Source organism: Neltuma alba, unplaced genomic scaffold (assembly GCF_004799145.2).
Source record: "Neltuma alba isolate B1F8T4 unplaced genomic scaffold, ASM479914v2 tig00011214_pilon, whole genome shotgun sequence".
Taxonomy (NCBI): Eukaryota; Viridiplantae; Streptophyta; class Magnoliopsida; order Fabales; family Fabaceae; genus Neltuma; species Neltuma alba.
Window position 1 is genome coordinate 176,508 of NW_021635938.1, and position 23,772 is coordinate 200,279.

Here is a 23,772-nt window from a genome sequence, read left to right on the forward strand (position 1 = left end):
TAGTAAGAGAAATTTTTTGTATGGATATACATCTTTACCTCTCATTTATTATTATGTTGATTTTATTTACATGAGATATAATATATATTAAATAGAGACAAAGTTAAAAAGTTAAATTTCAAATGAGAATTAATAAAGTTTAAAGTTTTTTTTTGTCTGTGTAAAACATGCTGAAAATGACTTATAAATAAGATCAGAAGAGCACATCACAAGAACACATCAAGTTCAAGACAACCTTATTGTGCTGCCGCGGCTAAAAACACTCCCCAGAAAAATAAAAAAAACAAAAAAAAAGTTGCAGGATTCAAATCTCAATGACTCCTCTTGATGATATCTCATTATACCTAAAATTATTTTGGCAAAAAATCGGCATGTTATTTGACTGTCACCGTTTGGAGTGCCAAAATGAAAAAGCGCGACAATCTGCAATTTTAGATTATAACTTTTCTTCATTCCATGATGCAAGACCCGAACAAAATTTTTATGTTACACCGATGACGAACTTCAACCTCAGCCTAACTTGTACAACACTCAGCAAATGGACTTGTATGCTATATACGAAAGAATGATAACCTATGGCAATGGGTGATCTAGTTGTGATACTCCTAAAGTTGATTCTGCAATTGCATCAATAGATTCTGCATAGTCTCAATCTTTTGACGGACCTCATTCACAACAGCAAGATGCTGACTGGAAGTCTCTGAAGTACCAACTTCCGTAATTAAAGCATCAAGTTTGGCCTGTGAATCCATGACTGCTTCCTCAAGCAAATCTAAAGTTCGTTTCTTTGACCTGTTTGGACTTTCACTGATGGGGCTTGACAATGGAGATCGGACGCTACCATCCCTCTGGAAGAAAATCTTGTCAATGCCCTCAGTTCCTGCAAGTCGTCACAACATATTAGAGATGGACAGGAGAAACCAAAACAGGTGAAATTAAAACAAGCCGAAGCTGCATGCGCCAAGTCTTGGTGGTTCAGACATGTACTAAGAAAAAATTGGAGGCATTAGTAAGGAGAGTAAATCAGATAGTACGAAGTCTCCTAAAAGAGTAAAGGATGACTGAAGAGAATACTTAATGAAGTGATTAAATAGGATCTTTTGATTAATTATATCTAAAAATTTTGTCATTGATAAAACACAATAATGTCATGCAATTCGTGCAATTAACCTCACCTAGTGGGATAAAGCTTGTTATTGTTATATCACTAATAGCTACACTATGGCCCTATTTCTTCAATGTATTCCTCACTTCTTTGATCTAGTCACCAACAATCCATCAACCAAAAAAGCCAAAATAAATTTTTATTGCCCATCAAATCCAGATTCCAGTCATAAAGATAATGATTGCCAATATTTCTAACTGTATGAAATCGTCGAGTAAGAATTTGCTCTTAAAAAATATAATTATGTAGTCAATATTTGACAGCATACCTAGGTTGCTTAATTGATCCATTGCAGACTGGCCAACAGAACCTTCCAACTTAAGGAGCCGTAGAATCCCAGCTGTTATCCGGCCCATTGAGTCAATTTCAGATTTGCACAGAAAAGCTAGGTGCTGAATCTCATCCTTGGTTACAGTCACCTCAATCTGCATAACAAATTCTCCGTCACACAAAACCTCAATTGGGGGCAAAACCAAAAAAAGAACAGCGACCATGTACGTGAAATATCACAATCCTATTACCGGTTGCTGAACAGAGAATTTTACGTTTTCCACTTTCCAGTTAGTCATTTCATCATCAACATAGTCCTCACATAGTACCAAGCGAACTTCAAGACCAGCTCCCCCAACTGTGTCAGTCGGCTGTTTAATCCCATTGGCAATTAACATGGATGAAGGAACGTCCTTCCGTGCATGGGGCTTGAAGATCTCCAGCCCTTGAATTCTAACCTACAAGCTCAGTTGCAGTAAGCACAAGGTTGGACCAAGCATGTCCTAATAATAGGCTCACAGAAATGAAAAATTAAAAAACAGCTAAAATCAATCAACAATGAGCCGCCCAAAAGTATGTTACCAGAAACAACCAATATTTACTTTCCATTGCCAAGTGTAAACGTCCAGTGTTTAGTTCACTATGCATTTCTTTTGTTGTTATTAGTAATTTGACCAATCCTAAATCTTCATATAATTTTTTGGGATGAAGTGATTCTTGAGATTGAGAAAGTATTGGAGCTTTTATAACCATGCGGTCAAAGTTACTCGCTGCCTTCATTCTAATAAGAACTTGTACATTTGGCTTTAAATGATCCTTGGTTAATATGTACAGACATCAGAATATACACACTAACTCGGGAAGAAAGCACTCTGAATTCACGCTAGTCCATTTTATCCAGTAATCCAAGCACAAAAACCTTTCAAAAGACTCCGACAACAAAGAAATCTAATATAGCACAGACCAACCACTAGTATAGGTGGCCAAAGGTTGTGTAATGCTAAGCTGTAAATACACCATTAACATTATAGAACACATTCAAATTAAAATTAAAATGCTGACCAGATTGCCAGTTACATTGATCGTCCTCAAAATCTTCCCCAAAGATTCTCATCAAAAGAAGGATATCACAAAACCAAGACAGGTGCCAATGACAAAGGGCAAAACCTAGTTCTCTAAGATAGATTGAGAATATGCAATACATACTTGACCATTTAGTCCTTTAATATAGGACGAGGTCTGGCAAAGACGATATAATGTTGAGGTGCATGCAAGCCTTAACATACATCATCGCCAACATGTAAAGCCCAAAAAAGAGTTTTCACATAGACTAGGAAGGAGGGGGGGGTAAAGAAAGAAAGAAAGAAAAAGAAAAGGAACTAAAATAATTCAACTTCAACCATGGAAACCTATCATGTTTTCCAAAGAGTTCATGCCACAGTCAGAACTAAAGATGTGGATCTTTCAGCAGAAAGTCTATATATCTCTGACAATGAATTATTTCTAATTCAGTTTAATTAATTAGAGGATTAAAATTCTTGTGATAGATATCATGAGTCACTTTGATCTGATTTTAGTAAAATTGTGTGATTAAGATCAAAGATTTCCTTGGGCTTATCTTCATTTCAATCTTCTTGCTCCTCAACTTCAGGTGTTCAACTTTAACCAATATGAGACATCAAAGTACAGCCTAACTTCATTCCTGAAAGCACTATGTGAAATCCGTAATCCCAATCCAGAGCAGAAAGAACTTTTTATTTACCGTGATCAGTTGTACAGGAAATTGTTGCATTCCATTCAATTGTGTTCTTCCATTAGAAACATCCTTTGGGCTGCTTTTCGCGTGAACTCGTAGGCTGTTGAAAGTTGTGTGCCAACACCTCTCAACTCTGCCTACGTCTTTATGGTTGGAGAACCAAAAACTTTCAGCCATCTCTTGAGCTCCTTCAAGAGCAAATAACCAGTCTCTCAATTCTACAGCAACATCCACATCATCTGGCTTCTTCAAATGTAAAAAGTTGGATTCCTTCCCTTCAATCACACTTCCATCTGTAGAAAACCGAAGCATTGATGAGAAGAAAATTACAAGCAGAGAAACAAACAAATAGGTAAAGAAGGTAAGCAGGGGGAAAAACTATGATGTATCAAGTAAACACAACTAAATACAAAATTCAGCACCATTTCATACCATCTCCCAGATTATCAACAACCAGAGGTCCTGTCTTAAAAAGGTTAGACAATGGTCCTGATTGTAAGTTTTCTAGCCCTTTACAAAGTCCCAATCCAGGGCGACCATCAGGTGCAAGTATTCCAAAGCGATGCAGCAGGGCCTCAGTATAGTTCATTCCTCCACCAAGGCGAACACCAGAAATAGAAGCTGAGACATTCAAACTATGTGACTCCATGTCTTGTTCATTTAGTGGAATGACATGATCCATCCGTATATCTAGAAAAGGAAATGAGACGGCATTTCCATTTGATTGATTCTTCCTCTTGTTATTAATCCAAAATACAGCTCTTAATTGAGGATATCCATAACTACTCATTGAGGGAATACTTTCAACAGAATTCAACATTGAGTCATTTCCATGTGCCAGGTGCACCTCAGCATCCACACAATCTATCTCAACACTGTGCCAACATAAAGCGGATGATACAACAACAGCACCACCAAGGGTTCTATGGGTGGCACTAATGAACAGATCATCTCCAATAAACTGCACTAAAGGCATTTCATCAACATTCATTAAAGAAGATTCCAGAAATCGAAGTTGGAGGTCTTTCACTGCTAAACTTACAGCAGTGTCACTAGGAACCTTATCAATAAACTTTACACTAGAAGATTTGTCCATAAGCTTTCTACTAGAAGATTTCTCCCTATCATCCATCAGTCGCTTGCTTTTCCCAGCTTTTGCTATTTTCTCACCAACTCTCCCAAAATAAGCATAGAGATGAAGAATAAAATATAACTGTTCAACAGAAGCGTTGGACAAAAATTGTTCACATGCAACTCCAACCCTTACAATACCCCCTGGTGGAGGAACTTCTAATAATGGAGTGCCATCAGCCATGGCCATAGCTACTTCAACGCAAGCCTCTTTCAGTTCAACACATCTCCATAATCCTGCACTACATCCAAGAGAATTCTGAGACTCAGTTTCTTCTTTACATGTTTCTAGAGACAAAGAAAGATGCGATGCTTTAGCAGTCCACTTCTTAATGCTAGCATCAATTGGTTGATCTTCCCAAAGACAGAAACAAGCAGGATCTTTCTCCAGGTTCAGCATTCTTAGTTTCAGAGAGGGTGAATCTGAAAACACAAGGCTTTCAATATGAAGCCTTGCTCCAGAAAAGAAGCTCTGGACTGCATTGTCCATATTGCTTTCAGGAATATTTATTTGGGTCTCGTCCAAAGGAATTGTGAGATCTAGTCCCTTGAGTGTGAAAATAAGAGAATTTACTGAAAAATCTGGCAAAACATCACCAGGATTGACGACAATACCATCAGCTAAGAAAGAAAAAATCCTCAAGCAGGATTCTTCTTGGAGATGAATCTGAAAAGTATAGAAGGATCATTCATCAGAGAAAATGATTGACAACAATAATCAAAAAGAGAGAACTGTACCTACCATCAGAGGCTGACAATCGATAACAGTTTGAGAAGCAAAGGCTGGTGGAAGTGGAGAAGGCTTGATCTGAAGGGAATGAAGGCATATTAGAGGGGTACACTCGATTTGTTGCCACTTCTGTTCACCTAATGGATATATAGGAGGGCAAAAGCTCCTAGCTGCCAAATAATTGAAAAATCCTTAGTAAACAAATGATGCAGGCATTGCTAAAGTTGAGTCTTCATAAGTATGTGTCAATAACTAACCAAATTCTGGCACATTGAAAGCTTCTCTTGTCATAGCGTGCATTGATGGTTGCACCAAGGTACATGGATGGCGTGAGAAGGTATCCCTGCATTACAGGAAACAAAAACCACAATTCAGCGATATAATAACAAGTACTACTATAAACTTGGAAAATTGTATGCTACCATTGTCAAGTTAACTAGTAAGTATCAAAATAATCGAGCAGGGAATATTGCTACTCCTTAACAATGAAAGAAGTCCATATTTTCTCCTATTCTCCTTTTCCATTTCAATATTTTCAGATTTGTAGGTTCCCATTTTCTGCTCAAAATATTGCCTACATACAATTATTGTTATTCAGACAGATGTACGAGATGAATGGCCAAAAAAATGACCATTGCATAAGATGCAAACCTCAGAAATAGTCCAGAAATTGTAATCCTTGTTAAGTTAGAGTCGTCGTCATCAGAGATGCTAGCCTGCAAGAAGGGCATCAAAACAAATGACTTCCACTTCTGAAGCAATGTTAATTACATGGCTCAGCAGAGGGACAAACAACATGGCCACACATTTGAAGGAAAAGACAATATACATTTGTCAGTGATATCTGACACTTTCATCAGCAAAAGCAGAATTTACGAACCCAAACATAAATATCCGAGGGAAAGAGAATGAAATAAAAAGAGCATTTCAATGAAAATCTACTATGATTAAGGAAACAAACTTACCATGTCAATTCTACCCTAGAACACTACATGAATCATATTTTTTATCAGAATCACTCATCAGTTATAGCAATGTGTAACTGAACCACATAAGCCCACATGTGAAAGAGAAGGTTGCCTACTGTGGCCTTTCAGGGAATGGTAACATGAATAATCACTCAAGAAAAGGAGAATCAATGAAGGATGGTAAGGTAATCTAGAGAAGAACAACATATGAACTTCATCATGGAAAATTACCCGAGAAAAGAAGAGAGACTGCATTAGGAGCTCAAGCTTGAATTCTGCATAAATATCAATTGTTTGATAAATTTGCCTGCTGTTTATGTACATAAACTACAAGCCCTAATAGATGATTAAAGGACATGCTGAATCAATATTAAAATCAAGCATCCAGGGCTAAAGGCAAACCAGTATCTTTAATGCAAAAAAATATGTGGTCCACAACAATAGAGACAAGAGAGCGCCCAGCTGCTTCTGTCGACCGCTGTCATGATCCCATAACAGATAGACTTAGATGAAGCAAGAGATGGGAGGATTTTCCTTTTTCAACATAACAAAGTAACAATAATTTGCAAAACCGGTCCCCTCAGTCCAGCCTAAGAGGCTTGACCAAGAGGTATCGAGCTTGATGATTGCTGGTAATCAAAGTAACAATAATTTGTTTTCTCCAAAGAAAAAAAAATGGAAATTCCGAACCTGTTGAGCCTTAAAATCAACATCTCCTCTGTTTAGGCAGACATATATACCCGTCATAAAGCGGAGAAGAGCACGCAGTCCTGATCACGCACAAGGCATTAATCTCGCATCACATTTATACAGTCATGTAAGACACAAAAAGTCCACATGTCCCTTCACTTACCTGGTTCACTTAATGCTGGGCACACAGCTTCAGTAATGTGTAACTGAACCTCAAGCCCAAGTGGACTGTTTGATTCAGTTCTTTGAATTGTAATCTAAAAAAAATAGAATTTTGGAAATATTGTCACACAAAGGCTCAAAATGAAACAAAGTGAAAAATCAAATAGAGGAATTATATTCATTACATATGCCTCCCCAGATATGCCTTCTAGGAACCGCTCTCCTCCAAAAAAAACTCTCTTGGCACCATCGTCATCTCTCTGGTTCGCTCCCTCTTGAGAGCGGCCTAAAGTAGAACCCGTGAACATGTCAGGATGTGGCAAAAGATCAATAGACAAAGATTCCCATTCAAGTTTCTGGAGAGAAAAAATGTTGAATTATTATCTAGAAGGGGAAAAATAACTAAAGCAACATAGCACAATCAAAATCAAGAAATATAGCAGATATATATTAAAGATGATGATACACAATAAACTTGTGAAAAGGAAAGGAGGGGCAGATCACAGAATGTAGAAGAGCAATTTGAAGAACAGACAGCCATCTCCATCCAGTTACACAACCAAACATAAAGGTTCAAACTAATGAAAGGTAGTACAGTACTTTGAACACGTAAATGTACTTCTTGTTGCTGGAGAACTCTCGTGCTTCCTTAAGATTTACAACCTGAGATGGGACAATGCCTCATTCTTGAGTCAAGCCAAGAAAACAACTGTAAGCATAAGTCTTGCAAAGATAATCACCTGCCATTCTTCATTTGTAGTATAGAGCAAAAGATTGCAAATGGTGATAGATGCCATAGGCGGTGCCCTACAACCAAACTCAGCAAAGCAGGATATGCATAAGTAAATTTCAGGGCAATTTATAACCTAGTCTTCAAGCCAAATAAAAGGTGTAATTGTATAATTCACCAGGTTTACGCTCAGAGCTATTCCACCGAACAGAAACACCCACTAAATTTTGACTCGATCACAAGAGAACTAGTTTAAATAATGAATCAACTTTCACAAAACAGGATGATGATATTAATTCCAGCTTATTGAGAATTTGAGACCCATAACACTTGACAGTGATAGCAGAAAATAAATAAATTGAAAAACTGAAGAGGTTACTCAATTTTAATTAGTAGTAAGAGTAACTTACCAAGTCGATCCCCCTTGTCGGCAAGCACCTCCACGAGTTTCAAGTAATAAGTTGACTGTATGAATCTGTATAGTCATTCCATCTGCAATCTGATGATTGGCCACAGTCAGTTGCAATAAATGACATTCAAATCAAAAGTCTCCGTATGGACAAGTGATAGGTTTTTCCTAGGAGTAACTAAAAGCACCCAGGATTGTATCAGGCTGAATGGCAAGTGGTGAGCAGATGGCATGGTACTGCATATAAGCTAAATAGCAGAAAATCGGTACAACATTTACATCAGAATAAGCTAAGAAGAGATAGAGTCAAACCTTATCAGCAAAACCATATCCGCTCCCCTTTGTGGAGGCAGTAGATGGCGTGGCGCTGCTGCTCATAACAATATTAAAACAAGAAAAAATTACTATCCAATGGAAAAGGCATCTCCACGACAATCATACAGCATAATCATGACCAAGAGACGATTTCAATACCACTTTGGACTTGCAGATGCATCAAAATTAGTATTCTCTTCAAGAACCAAATCAAGTCGATCAATTTGCACAATGATGGGCTCTATTTGAACGTTGCTCACCGAAGGAAGCTAAAAAGGTCACGCATATTAATCAAAACCCAGAAAATCATAGGGAAAATAGAGAACGAAAATGTAAAGTATCTATTGGAAATAGAAAATTCATTGCTGATAAGGAGTAGAAATAAAGCAGCGTTTATGAGCCTAAATTATGTTTTGCAGAGCAAAGAGCCTATCACTTTCTGCCCATTTTACTTCTGATCCTTCTGAACCAAATAATAAACAGCAAAGACATCGACAGACTCCAGTTGATCATATCAGTGTAGCAAGTTAGTTACTAACTATGATCTCCAATTTCCCCACTTTCGCCGTCGCAACATTCAGAGCAGGTGGCAATCCAACACTCGAATGCAAAGCATCCCCGTTTAAATCTGACGAGAATGCAAACAAAACCAAACATAATCAACACCTAAGCAATACAATCCGAAGAAGAAAATGAGACAAATAGAGCATGCCAACAACGAAATTCACCTAGATTCGAGAGCTGCACCGTCCGACCCTGCAACTTGAATTGATCTCTAGAGAAGGATTTGAGCCAGTACTTGAGAGTGTACTCCAAAGCTCTAGCCAATATGGATTCCATAGCCCCCTTCCGTTCAGCTGAACTCTTGCAGTTCTGGATCCAGAAGTCTTGACAAAGATTCCGGGCAACAGGAAAAATACACCGACAATATCAAAAGATGGCGAAGAGGAACAGTTTGTTCGTTGAGAATGGGATGTATCTAATCTGGCTTGGATCGGAGGATTTGGGTTGATATAAGCATTTGGATTGGAGTGAGTGCTTCGCAGGTCATTGAAGGCGGGTTGGCGTTTGTGGAGCTGTCCGAAGGTTTCTTCTTTCTTACAGAAAGATAACAGTGGGCGCGAGACGCGAGTTGCGGAGCACGTGACTTGGTTTGGCAGAGGGGAAAAGCAAACGTGCGGCACGTGAGAGTCGGGGTTTTGTTTCAGGCTTTCAGCGCAGGAGCAGTGCCGCCCGTAACATTGGATCCCTGCCCCTTGTCAGGGAATTTATGTACATAAATAGTATTTATGAGTAGTTCCGGTTATTAATATAAAATTTTATTTAATTTTTATTTTGATTTTAAATATAAGACTTAAATTTATTTTGCTTATCATATTTTTTTTGAGATAGTCTTTTTAATAATAGTAGTTCTAACCAATGTACTTGATTAATAAGAATATTTTAAGAAGAACAACACTTATTTATTACAAATAACTAATTCAACTTATTTTTTAATCTATTTAAATTAGTCAAGTAATTATTATATTTAAGATCGATAGTATTATTGATACTATTCTTTATCACATTCACAATACTTCTTGTACAGCTTTTTTGCTGAATAATTTTATTATTACGCTAAATATTAGTAGTATTTTATATAGAACTGTTTTCTTTTAAAAAAAATTGGGGAAATTGCCAAGAAAATTTCTTAGTGACGATTATATTGCCTATTAAAACTCTTTGAAATTTGTTTTAAAACTTAGATATTTTAGGACACGTGTATATAAATGACAAAACCAAGACCACCCTTCTATAAAACATTAAAAAACGATCAAAGAAAAGAAGCAAAACAAATGAAATAATAACGACACTTATTTTTACTTAATAATAATGATAATAATTAATTTCTTTAATTTTTGTAAGTAAATTAATCAGGTATTATATTTTCCACTAACTGAAGAAAAAATATATATGTGGGTGGATAATGTAGTACTCCTCTGATTTTAAATATAACACTTATTTTGTAATAAATTTTATATTTAAAATCAGAATAGTAGTATTTTAAAAAAGCATTGAATACTATCAAAATAAAAGAAAACAAAGCATGGCACACATGCCTCGGGATTGGTTTTCTTGAATGAGTATGAATGTGACAGACATTTATCATTTGTACTCGGCCTGATCTAACATGCTCATCATTCGCCATTCATCATCCCTCTCTCTTTCTCTCTCATATTTAAAATAATAGAACATATAAAAATATTTAAAATAAAAAGTTCTGTAATAAGTTTGATATTATATTTGCATTTTTCTCATCACTTTTTTCCCTCTTAATTTAACATATTTTACGAACTTCTCATTTGCAGCGTGTATCCAAATTCAGTAGCAATTCATGACATATAAATGAAGAAAGAATTGCTGTAGTTGGAAACATACGTGTTACTTTAAAGAAACAGAATATCCTAGTCCTTATATCCTTGCTTTTTGGTTATATATGTAAGATTTTGCGGAGAGAATGAATAAAGATAATCCCATTATACTAAGCCCAGCGAGTAACCAGTAGAAGTAATCAAGATGTGCCTGGTTGAGATTATTAGCAAACCAGCTATTGCTCTGGCCATCTTTGCCTGTTACTTCCTCTATCACAGAGATCAGAAAGCTCCTTAAGAAGCTTCCCACGCCAAAGATACTCAAGTAGAGAGCAAGGCCCATGCTTCTTAGTTCATTTGGGACCTGATCATAGAAGAATTCTTGAAGACCAACCATGGTGAAAACCTCGGCTATTCCGAACAACAGGTACTGAGGAATCAACCACGACACACTCATTGGGACAGTCTCATTTGGTTCATCAACTAGACCATACTCTTCTGCTGTGTTCAGTCTTTTTGCCTCAACAGCAGCAGCAACTATTACTGTAATTATGGAGATGAATATTCCAGTTCCTATTCTTTGTAGCATTGTGATGCCTGAAGGGTTTTTGGTGATGGATTTCGCGATTGGCACGAATATACGGTCATAAATGGGACTGAGAATAACAATACCCAGGTAGATCAGAGATTGGAGAGAAGCAGCAGGGATATCGAAGCCTGAAGATATAGTTCTGTACATAGTAGCCCCTTGCTTGGTGAAGAAAGTAGGAACTTGAGCAAACACAATGCCAAAGATTAAACTTGTTGCCCAGATTGGGACAAGTCTAAGTATAGCCTTTGCTTCTTCTACTTCATTGAGGCTACAAGCTTCCTCATTTGGTCCAAGCAATGCTTTGTGGAGAAATCTGTCATAGTAAAGAGCAGTAAACAAATAAATAAACATTAATATAGTCAAAGAAGTCCAAAGAAGCTACCCTGGAGAATTTTGTACCACTCTAACAAAGGAAGCATTATCAAGTACCGGCTTATATTCAATATTAGTTCCATCAAAAATACCACCAAGATCACTTATTTTGCAGAACATGTAGAAATTAACTCTTCTTTGCATCTAAATTGTTCAGAATTTTGATGACGTAGGCTTTCACATGTTTTCTACTCGATAGCTATGTCTGATGTTACAAGATTGTCATCTTACTAAACAAGATACTATAAAAAAAGATGCTTCTACTCAAACAGAATCAAGAGAAAAGACATCCCATCGTTGCAATCATGCAGAAACCAGCTAATTTTCTTACGTGAATTGTCTGGAACATTGGTGAGCTTTATGAGCACAAAATTCCTCATCAGTCACAATATTTGACAAAGATTTTCGCCGGTTTCTTGAGGCTACAGCAAAAACACGGCCAATTCTCATGAAGGGACTCTTGTCAAGCACTTCAATAACATTAAACCTGTACGTCTTAGTTCCAAGCAAGAAAACAATCAACGCAATGATCATCACAAGACAAGGGATTCCAAATCCTAGGACCCAACTAAGGTTATCCTGTATATAGTTTAACGTCAAAAGAGCGACCAGGATGCCTACACACATAGTGCAATACCACCAATTAAAGAATGAGCTTCTGGCTTTGCATTCTTCTAGATGGTTTTCATCAAACTGATCAGCTCCAAAAGCTTGAACACAAGGCTTATGTCCTCCTTGTCCAATGGCCACCAAGTAAAGTGCAATAAAAAACAATATCACTCGCAGTTGAGAAGAAAGCGATTCAGAATTGGTTGGAGAAGGAAACATAGCTGACGCTGCCAATAACCCTAGTCCCTGCAGTTCATAAACACTAGAGGTTATAATGATCAATGTTTGAATTCAATGAGTAAAAAATAAATAGTGATACATTCATTAAAAAAAAAAAGAAGTTATAAAGAGGAATGGCGCACTGTCAAAGATGAATTTAATAACAATTAAGTTTTGGAAAAATTTCTGGAAAAAAAAGAACGAAAGTTTGCAAACGTATAGACCGTTACAAATCAAGAATTTAAATCTTACATATCAATGTCCATAATTTACAATTGAGATTTCCATATTTACAGTTATCTTTATCGACTTTTCAACTCTTCTTTGAACAAAATTTTTTATACCTTAGTGTTGTTAAATTAAAATTTTAAGACTTAATGGTCGTTCTAAGAAAAATAAAATGAAATGGAGATAAATGATGGTCATTTTATCTGACGGAGGGAGTAATAGAGAAAAATTGCATTAATTGGAAATGATAACAATCCACAGATACCAAGCCAAGCAGAGAGACCAGACTGTACGTAAAGCCCAACAAGACCAGACATATCAACAAGATTGGAAGAAGAACTAAGGCAAGCCCAACACCCCCCCCCCAAAAAAAAAGGGGAAAAAAACCAAAAACAAAACAAATGACCACATCCCAGTGGAACCAGATGGCATGTACAATAAAAGACAAGGACTGAATTTAATGCATGTGGAATAAAACCACCCCATCATGAGAGTCTTTGTAATTGGAACATTTTAGAAAAAAATATTATGAACTCGGGAGACAAAATGACTTAAAATTTTATATTTAAATTAAATTAAATATATAATTAAATTTTATAAATATAAAATGAATATATATTGGTTATGGCAGTGAGAAGGAAGGGAGCAGAACTGCAGAAGAAGGCGACAAGACAGATGATGGGAGATGGATTAGCAAACTACATAAATAGGTGCGGGTGAGTGGGACCCAAAAGGGACCTAAAACTACGGCGACAATGTTGTTGCGCAAAGTAAGCGGGCACATGCGTCGCCTGCGTCCTACTCAGCTCGTATGTACGACAATCTCATTTGCGGCGCGTTGCTCCTCGGCTAAAAGCCTACGCACCGTCCATCAGCTTTTGACACCGTTCTGAAATTAAACCAATAAAAACATGTACTATTTTTAATTATTAATATAAAAATTAATTAATTAAATTAGTTATTTATAATAAATATATGTTACTACCTCCGGTCCTAATTTTTAGGACCCAGTTGACTAATTTGAGAAGATTAAGGAAGTAAGTTAAATTAGTTATTTGTAACAAATAAATGTTGTCATTCCTAAAATATCCTTGCTAATTAAGTGTGTTGGTTAGAACTATCATTATTAGAAGGACTATCTTGGGAAAAAATGCATAAATATGAGAGACAAAATAGATTGGGTCTTATAATTAGGACCAAACTAAAAGTCAAACGGGGTCTTATATTAAGGACCAGAGGTAGTATTTTTTTAGAGTATTCTTACTAATTAATTATATTAGTTAGAACTACTATTATTATAAGAACTATCTTAAAAAATATATAAAAAATAAAGTATATTAAGATCTTATATTTAAGATCAAAATAAATAATTTTTTATATTAAGCACATGAGATAGTATTAAATTATAAAGATGGATACTAATAATAGCATTTTAAAAATTAGAGAAGTAAATACTAATGACTTAAAATCACAAATAAACCCGTTGTCCTTCATTTATTGGAAAAAAAACTCATGTCACAAGATTACAGGTCAAAAATGGCTTGTGAATTTTCTTTCATTAATTTATTGGGTATTAGTCACATTTGTTTAGGCCTGTTTGGCTATTAGTCATAACTCACATGTAACCACTTAATACGATATATTAATGCACCCAAACTCGGGTCAGTAATCACATGTCACTCTCCCTCATTCTGCTCTTTCGGTGTCTTCCTTAATACTGTTTCTTTTCTTTTTCTTTTAATTTTAAGAATCACTTTCTTTCTTCTTCTTTTTTTTTGGGAAGGAAAAACATAACATAACTCTAAACACTATTTCTGGTTTACCAATAAAAGATATAGGTGGAACCAAACCAAAAGATAGGTTGGGCAAAACGAATTTGATAGACAATTAGACTCTGACATTTCGTATATTTTATTTTGTGATAATTATTTGATAAAAAAAAGTCGCAATAATATCACCAGGTCTTATATTTGAGTGTGGATATAAATTATTTAAAATGCACCAAGCTAATGTAAAATCACAAAAATTAGTGACAACAAAAAATAATAACATCATAGAAATAATGCATAACCCTGAATAGCTAAGTAGACCAATAACAATCACTTTAAAATTAAATGGACCAATAACGGGAAAAATATTACAATTCAGGGACATTAATTAAATAGATGCATGTCCCCCCCCCCCAATTTTTTTGTTTCTGAAAAAAGAAGAAGAAAAATTCACATTTGAAATTTGTATTTGTTAGAAGAACATAAATTTGAACACCAAAAATTTGAATACCGATACTTTTTGTGCACGAAATTTTGCACAGCATATAAAAATATATCAAGTGTTTCCCGTCAATAACTGATTATTTTCTTTTTTTGAAAATACTTATCTCTATTAATATTCATAAGACTAATGGAATGATCTGTTGTGTTGGAAACGTAACATGAAGCTTTTACATTTCATATTGGTGACTAATATGGATACGAATGATTCTATTGACTTTAAGACAAAGTGAGGGAGGCTGGCTTATGTTCTTGGCTTTAGGATTTCTGGTTCCTTTATTAGGCTGACTTTACCTCAACTTGTGAAACAAACCATTCCAAGATGCTTTGCGTACAAGTACTAAATACTCCCCTTTCGTATACTCTCACCCTCGTATTAATAATCTCTCCGAACTCTTACCCTGTTTGGATAGAGAGAAAAATTGAAAGAGGAACGAAAAGTGAAAAATAAAAAATGAGAGGAGAAACATGTTCTTTCTTGTTTGGATGAATGAAGAGAAGTGAATGAAAAAAATTGGAAAGAAACAGATATGTATTGTCCTTACTATTCTCTTCATATACAGAAATCGGAAGAAAATGAGTAGAAAACATGTTTTCTCATGCTTGTCTTTTGTCTGCACTTGCCTGCCCTTTCATTTTTACATTATATTACTCCTCCGATCCTTAATATAGGACCCATTTAACTAATTTGATTATATTAAGGAAGTTAGGTAAGTTAGTTAATTATGATATAAGTGACACATTTTTCCTAAAACACCATAATCATCTTTCTTAATACCCCCTCTCCCTCTTCTACTTGATTATGGTTGAGGGAGTATCCATAGGGGTAATTTAGAGAAAATTGATAAATATGAGAAATTGGTCTTATATTTATGACCAAAACCAACTCAAGAATTGGGTTCTATATTAAGGACCGGAGGAGTATCATTTATTAAGCGGATCTATGTATGCTCTGTCATTTTTTTCTGCAGAACAAACAACTTAGATTTTCAAATGAAGACTCTGAAAAAAAAATTAATTATTAAAAAGTCTTAAAGACAAGTGATCAATCTAAGCATATTGTCATTCTCTATTTTCAAATTTGTCATTGCCTATTATTCACTTATTAATAAAATTTAGGGTAATTAAATTGTTTCCTTAGGATCTAATTGTAATTCTTCCCTAAAAATACTCCTCTTAATTTTTTTTAAAGTTAGTTGGGTTTGATTTAATCTCATATATAAAATATCAATTTATTTTGTCTCTTAACTCTTCTTAAAATATCTCCGTTGAATGTAAGAATTTCCTGCCAAAAGATGATTACACATGATGACTGAAGAAAATAGATTAAGAAAATCAATACATGTTTGTGGTAAATAACCAATTTAACTATTTTTTTAATATATTCAAATTAATTATTTAGTTTTTATATTAAAAATTATATATATAGTATTAACATATGTAATGTATAACACTAAAGGTTGTATGATACTCCTCCGGTCCTTATTATAAGACCCCGTTTGACTTTTTATTTGGTCCTAATTATAAGACTCCAATCCATTTTGTCTATTATATTTATGCATTTTTTTCCAAGATAATCCTTCTAATAATGATAGTTTTAGCCAATATACTTAATTAACAAGGATATTTTAGGAATGACAACACTTATTTATTATAAATAACCAATTTAATTTATTTCCTTAATCTCCTCAAATAAGTCACTTGGGTTTTATAATTAAGACCGGAGGAGTATTAAAATAAGAATTTATCCTAACAGCAAGATGCACCAAAGAGGGGAAAAAAGAGGCCTAACATTTGACGCCAAACTTTCTCTCTTAATTGTATGCCATTATGAATTGGGCGTCCTATTTATTTGGATGTGTTCGTCCGACTTGAATCGTTTTTGGCTACCTTATAAACTAGGACGTCCAATTCCATTTATTCTTATTATTATTGTCACATGGGACTTTTTTCTTTTTACCTGAGTCGTAAATGGTACTTTGTCTCACTTGTTTTGTTTTTTTTTGTTTTTTTAAGTTTTCACATAGCACCCACCTATGATCTCAACAGTAAGATTATGAATGCATAATGATGTTAAAAAAAACGGCAAGAAAAATTGGCTAAGATGGTGTCTTGATTTTGCCGGCCTGAATGGTGTCTTGATTATGATAATATCATTCTCGCATCTAATGGACTTCTCAATTAATTCGTCATTATTACAATTAGTTTCATTCCATGAATCAAAACCAGAGCAAGATTGATGTTATTAATCGATCAGGAAGATGAAGTAGGAGTGACAACTATTGAGGGACACAAGACGTGTAATAGAGGGAGAGATTATGGTGCGGTTAGTTTTGTTCAGTTCAATTCACCAACGTGGTTTCCTAATTAATTTTTCACCAAACCCCGAAATCCCAAAAAGAAAATTAAAAAAATTGAGACTTTGAGAGAAAGAGTGAAGAAGAGAGGCGTAAAAGGAGAGTCTTTTCGTATTTTCGTTGATTGGTTTCTTTGTTATCCAGTCTTCTTCGATTCCTTCCCCCTTCCCTCCAACACGTTGTCACTGTTTCTCTTTCCCCAGATCTCTCCCGGGTTTCCTGCGATTTCTCGGCGGTTTTCCGTTTCTGAGCCCTAAACGCCGATTCTACAACTATTTGTCATAATTCATCTCTTAATATTTTTTTGTCGGGACATATTAATTCAAATCCCATATTCAAAACAAAAAGTTTTGTTTTCTCTGTAAATTGGTTGGATTAATTTGTTTGTAATTAGTAGCAACTAGGAAATCATTTGTTAAAGTGGATTCAAGTTCGACCTGTAAATTGATCGTAGTTTGAATTTGGGCTCTCCGGTGTTGAAACAAGGAAACAAATTCGGAGCATTATTCCTTCTATTTGTTTCCACAAAACCAGTTTTCAGCTTCGTCTTAGCTTCTTGTTTTTATCAAAAGAGGGAAAAATTGGAGGTGCAACACGACGAAGATTCAAAACGAATTTTGTCTTGCTTGGAGTGTTGAACTTTGGGGGTTAATTGATATTTGTATCTTTTCGCCGAGTTGAAGGTCTCAGAGATGGAGACAGTTGTGACATGAGATATTGTGAGTTGGTGATGTAATTTTCTTCACGGTGGCTTAAAAAAGGAATAGCCTGGGTTATGATCGAAGTTGTATTTGAAGAATCGGTGATTGTTCTGCTTTAGTCAGCTTCTATTTTTCACTTATTTGGTTCTGGGAATGAGGAAAGATGACCAGAAACTACATCAGGGAGGTGCAATGCCTCGGTCAGGACGAACCAATGGATTAATTCCGAGCTCATTCCGTGCTCTTTCAAGCTACCTGAGGGTCGTTTCCTCTGGTGCTTCCACCGTTGCGCGGTCCGCAGCATCGGTTGCTTCTTCGATTCTTGATAGGGATAATGACGCTGACCAGGATCAGGTATGAGATTTGCTAGGATACATAGGCTTTGTCTTGAATTTAATCCGTCCAAAAAGGAAAGATTTTGTCGATTGTCATCATAAACTTGTGCAAGAGCTTAAATTTGAAAGTGGTTTGTATCGAGATGCTGTTCGTCAATGATTCGTGGATTTAACTGCTGGCTTTAATGAATGATATATCTTAAATGCTTATCGCACCAACATCTTGTATTCCTGATTAAAAGACGGGAGAGTATATACTGAAAATCTAGTCTGTTTGCTGATGGTTAATTTGTACCCGTGAAAGTGATTTTCACTTTGTGAAAATTTTTGGATTTGTTGTATTGGTGTCAATATCCTATCTTGATTATGATTTATGCGACAAAATGTATTTTATCTTGTGCGATTTCTTTTCGTGGGTGAAGATGAGTAGGTCATCATTTTGCCCAGATAGGCCAATGTGAAGACTAGCTTAACAAAGTTGCAGCTGCCAGTTTTATGAAGTTCTGAACATTGCATGTCTTGTTCATGGTGCAATTCTTTATAGAATAGAATGATTCTAAAAAGTTAATCTTGAATCGTATGCTACATTTTCGAATTGGTCCAATGTAGTTTGCCATCTCGGACTACACGTGTCTTGATGAATATGCATACACAATTTGGTAGCTTTTTATGGAATGCAGATTTTCGTCGCCTACAAGCGAGGGCATGTTGTGTGGTCTGAGATAGTGGGTTAAATTTTGGTTAAGTAGTTTTGATTGCCTTTTTTCCTGCCTTTTCGAGATTCCATTCTCCAAACTATTTTTTCGTTTAGTTTCTTAGATTTCTTGCTGTAGCTTTTCTTCTTAAACGAGTAATTGATTTTTTATTTGACATCTGCATATTTGAAGTCAGAGATGGGAATGAGGTGACTCATCAATTTTTTTTTTTTTTTTAAAATTGTGAAGGTTATCTGGGCTGGGTATGACAAGTTAGAGGCGGAGGGAGATGTCATCCGGCAAGTTCTTCTTCTAGGCTATCGAACTGGGTTCCAGGTTTGGGATGTTGAAGATTCCAAAAATGTGCGAGTCCTAGTTTCCAGACATGATGGTCCTGTTTCTTTTATGCAAATGCTATCAAAACCAATTGCATCAAAGAAATCAGAAGATAAGTTTGCGGACAGCCGTCCACTGTTGGTTGTTTGTACTGATGGAATTTATGCTGGAGGCAGTAACAATCAGGATGGTTTTGTCTCTCCTTGCAATGGGAGCACTTTAAACTGCCATGACCAAGCAAATGGCATTTATCTGCCAACTACTGTTCGGTTTTATTCTTTGAGATCCCAATCATATGTACATGTATTAAAGTTCAGATCAGCTATTTACTCTGTTAGGTGCAGTTCTCGTGTTGTTGCTGTTGCTCAATCCACTCAGGTATAATATTCAACATCTATTGAAAGCATCTTTAATATCTAATTACAAGCACCTTTCTTGGATTGTTTAGTGGAGCTTCTATCTTGCAGATACACTGCTTAAATGCCACTACATTAGAAAGGGAATATACTCTGCTTACCAATCCAATTGTCATGAGCTGCCCTGTTTCCGGAGGTATAGGCTATGGACCACTGTCAGTGGGTCCTAGATGGCTGGCTTATAGTGGAAGCCCGGTTGTAGTCTCAAATTCTGGTCGTGTCAATCCTCAACATATGACACCTTCTGCAAGCTTTCCTGGTTTTTCTTCGAATGGGAGCTTGGTTGCTCACTATGCCACCGAGTCCAGCAAGCAACTTGCTGCCGGGATAGTCACACTTGGAGATATAGGGTATAAGAAGCTTTCTAGATATTGCTCTGAGCAACGACCTGATGGCAATGATTCTTCACCATCTGTAAACTCCAGCTGGAAGGGCAATGGAATCAGTAATGGCCATTTGGGGGATTTGGAAAATATTGGAATGGTTAGTACTATTTATTCCTGACTTCGGTTTATTTGTAACTGGATAGGCAACTGCTGTGCTTGATTCACTTTTAGGCTTTGTTATGTCAATGTTTCCACATCTCAGGTTTTGGTTGGTGGTTTGATGTGCTGCTTAGTTGTTACAGAAATTTTTTCTAGTACCAGCCCTTTTCCTTAGTTCAAATCTAGCTCAATAAGCTCTAGACTCATCTTTACTGGCACTTATCTTTCTGAACATGGGAGGCTTTTGCAAATTTAAAATTTCATGCGAGTTTACTTATGTTGCATTTCTTGGAAAATTAAGTGGTGAAGAGGGGGAAAAAATAGAAGCACAGTTTGCAACTTAAAAAGTTATGTTATTGCGCTATTTCACCTACTTGAATCATTGACTCACTTAACGTAGGAATTGCATGAAACATCTATCGAGACCCCATGAGAATTATAATAAATGAGGATTTTTTGTTTTTTTATTACTCTTGTCTGTCAGCTTCGTTACTCTATTTTGAAGCATCTGGAATTTTTGCATTAGGGCCCATTTGGTGCAAAAAGAGAATGAGAAAGGGAGTGTGAATGAAAAAACTCTTTCTCATGAACATGGGGAGTTCTCTTTACAAATAAACTACTATGGCATCTGCCAAATACAATTAAAAATACTTTCCCCTCCCCCTTTTCCTTTCCTGAAATTCTTCTTTTAATCTACTTGATTAACGCAGCCTAAATTAAATTGTCTTTTCCCTGAGATAACTTTGTGTTTTCTGTCAGGTCATTGTCAGAGACATTGTCAATAAAAGCGTTGTTGCTCAATTCCGAGCCCACAAAGGTCCTATTTCAGCCTTATGCTTTGATCCTAGCGGCACTATTTTAGTGACTGCATCAGTTCAGGGGCATAATATTAATGTATTTAAGATAATACCTGGACACTCCGACAGTTGGGCATCTGATGGCAGCCCTACCTATGTTCATCTTTACAGGCTACAACGTGGCTTTACAAATGCAGTTAGTGAACAATTTCCTGTTATCTCTCTTTCTCTTGTATGTATGGGTGTGTGCATAAAAGCAACAGGGCTAGTTCTCATAGTTCTCATCTGTATATTTTGAATTTTTCAGGTAATTCAAGATATCAGTTTCAGTGATGACAGTAACTGGGTTATGATTAGTTCCTCAAGGGGTACTAGCCATTTGTTTGCCATAAATCCTATTGGAGGATCTGTAAATATTCAGTCCTATGATGCGAGTTTTACATCAAAAAATGGTGGATTGGCTGTTATGAATGACCCAGCAGTTTGGTGGCCTCCTAATTCAAGTTTACAAATTCCTAAACAAGGTCTGTGTGCAACTGGGCAGCCAATCACACTTTCTGTTGTATGCAGAATTAGGAATGGAAATAACGGCTGGAGAAGCACTGTAAGTGGTGCAGCCGCTGCTGCAACAGGTAGGACAAGCTTCCGGTCTGGAGTTATTGCTTCGTCTTTTTGTGACAGCAAAGGGAGTGCCTTGCATGTAGATGGGAACTATTTTAAGACAAAATATCACCTGTTGGTTTTTTCATCCACTGGTTCTATGATACAATATGCACTGGGCACAGCAATGGGTCAAGATTCAGTAGTTTCTGGATTAACACAGGCACATGAATCTGCATTAGAGGCTGACACAAGATTGGTTGTTGAGGCTATTCAGAAATGGAATATATGCCAGAGGCACAATCGAAGAGAACGGGAAGATAATGTAGACATATATGGTGAAAATGGAACTTCAGATAGCAATAAAATATATCCTGTAGAGATGAGGGATGACAATATCAATAACCCGAAACTCAATAATGTAATCATGAAAGTGAATTCTCATCCTAAGGAAGAGCAACATCATTTGTATTTTTCAGAAACAGAACTTCAGACCCACCAAGCGCAAACTCCAGTGTGGGCAAAGCGAGAGGTTTTATTTATTTTCTATAAATATAAATTATCCATGTAATGCTTATCAGTCAATTAGTTGACAGTTAAATGAATATTTCTGTTGCCAACCAGATATATTTTCATTCAATGGTGAAAGAGGAAGGCATATTGAGTGAAGAAACTGCTTCAGAAGGGGAAATTGAGATTGAAAGAATTCCAACGCATGTAGTTGAAGCTAGGGCCAAGGACTTGGTGCCAATTTCCGACTATCTTCAGCCACACAATTTCCAACAAACAAGGTTTGGTGATACAATAAGATAGTTAAGACTTGGTGCCTATGCTATGTGTTGAGAATTTTGTTGTCTTGTTTGATGTGCTTTTGGAACTCTGCATAGCGGTAGCTTATTATGTATGTATATTTTTTCACAGGACTCCTACTGTAAATAGTGAAGTAAATGAGCCCCATTTACATCTGAATTGTGGGATTCATGGAAAAGACACAATTTCAGAGAGAAGTAACTCAGACTCTGCTGACTCTGACTGGATGACAAATTATGGTGGTATTGTACACAAGATAGACGGCGAGGTTGGAAGGGCAGAGTGGAATGATCATCTGGGATCACCAGAAACTAACGGCTTTGTAAATAAGAATGACAATGACAACCTTGAAGCCAATACACGCCATGAGGTTGTAAATAATAAAGAGCACTCAAACATGGAGGCTCAACTCATGCCTGTAAATAGTGACAAAGAAGGCTTGAAAATGGAGAATCACTTTGAAGACAATTTGAAGTAAAGGGAATACTTTGGTTTCTGATTTAGATGTTTCTTACATGGTAAGTTTCTTGAGATGATTGAACTGTGTTTTCTTGAAACAATCGATCAAGTGGAATTGCCAAGTTGATAAATAGGTACTAAAAAAAGAATGTTGCACTGGATGTACTTTCTTCTTTGTTCTAAACTAATGTAGATGTTATGCTCAGTTAATAACAAGCTTGTCTATTTTCTAATTTATTTCGCTCAGGTATGGGAATATTCTTTTTATTGCAAACGGGAAGCTTAAATTACAGTGTTATTAGAAATTGTTGGATCGGCAGAGAAACTTGAGGGTGAAGGCCTGACTGAGTACAATGCTAAGTTATGGATGCTGCTATATGTTAGATTTCTTCTGTCAAACTTGTACATAACAGACAGATCTGTAATGTGTACATATAATGGAATTACTTTTAATGTGTTTTGGCCACTCTTTTTTATGCTGGGATTGTGCATTTGAGCTTTTCTCATCAATTATTTATGAAAAAGTCTTTGGAATGGGGGATCAATGAAGTGCTCCCTCCTATCTATTCTGTAAGATTCCAAAATTTGAATTAGTTTAGTTCTTTTTATAAAATTCTGTTTAGGGGTATTTAAATATTGAACGTGTTTTTACTAATTTTGCTTCTGATTAATTTTCTATTATCTTTTCTCATCTTGTTCTTACATTACATTCTTTTTTTTTTTTTAATGATAACTAGGAAACAAGCAACAGATACAAACTTAACCTAGCAATTCTTACACTCCTTGATCGCCCCCCGCTCCAGAAATGTTGGGA

The 23,772-nt window shown here is 36.0% G+C and overlaps 3 protein-coding genes across 11 annotated transcripts; 1 reads left to right on the top strand and 2 right to left on the bottom strand.

Annotated features, from left to right (window-relative positions):
* Positions 1-303: 303 nt before the first annotated feature.
* Positions 304-9,399, bottom strand: LOC114762416 (uncharacterized). Of its 7 annotated transcripts, none has more exons than XM_028951895.1 (20): positions 9,055-9,393; positions 8,866-8,954; positions 8,489-8,595; positions 8,324-8,381; positions 8,013-8,101; positions 7,613-7,679; positions 7,473-7,535; positions 7,058-7,228; positions 6,874-6,967; positions 6,711-6,790; positions 6,423-6,498; positions 6,252-6,295; positions 5,704-5,768; positions 5,310-5,395; positions 5,065-5,222; positions 3,624-4,989; positions 3,198-3,484; positions 1,687-1,893; positions 1,434-1,590; positions 304-880 (listed from the first exon to the last, which is right to left on the bottom strand). In XM_028951895.1, exons 1-20 carry the CDS (start codon positions 9,164-9,166, stop codon positions 606-608), a joined length of 3,651 nt encoding a protein of 1,216 aa, XP_028807728.1. In that variant the 5' UTR covers positions 9,167-9,393; the 3' UTR covers positions 304-605. The 7 variants fall into 7 exon arrangements, with proteins under 7 accessions (XP_028807728.1, XP_028807726.1, XP_028807727.1 ...); XM_028951893.1 differs by having other exon boundaries at positions 8,324-8,384; XM_028951894.1 differs by having other exon boundaries at positions 8,324-8,378; positions 8,486-8,595.
* A 1,378-nt stretch (positions 9,400-10,777) lies between these two features.
* LOC114762424 (protein NRT1/ PTR FAMILY 5.10) lies at positions 10,778-12,523 on the bottom strand (the record flags this gene model as incomplete). Its single annotated transcript, XM_028951906.1, has 2 exons — positions 10,778-11,582; positions 11,973-12,523. Coding segments are annotated over 2 exons (1,356 nt in total), but the record flags the coding sequence as incomplete, so codon positions are not given.
* A 4,839-nt stretch (positions 12,524-17,362) lies between these two features.
* LOC114762418 (autophagy-related protein 18f) lies at positions 17,363-23,524 on the top strand. 3 transcript variants are annotated; one of them, XR_003742244.1, is made up of 8 exons: positions 17,363-18,379; positions 19,305-19,769; positions 19,859-20,290; positions 21,052-21,285; positions 21,397-22,221; positions 22,314-22,480; positions 22,611-23,092; positions 23,206-23,524. XR_003742244.1 is itself a non-coding variant. In XM_028951899.1 (8 exons), exons 1-7 carry the CDS (start codon positions 18,179-18,181, stop codon positions 22,975-22,977), a joined length of 2,691 nt encoding a protein of 896 aa, XP_028807732.1. In that variant the 5' UTR covers positions 17,364-18,178; the 3' UTR covers positions 22,978-23,017; positions 23,206-23,524. The 3 variants fall into 3 exon arrangements, 2 of the variants coding, with proteins under 2 accessions (XP_028807731.1, XP_028807732.1); XM_028951899.1 differs by having other exon boundaries at positions 17,364-18,379; positions 22,611-23,017; XM_028951898.1 differs by having other exon boundaries at positions 22,611-23,503.
* The last annotated feature ends 248 nt before the right edge of the window (positions 23,525-23,772 follow it).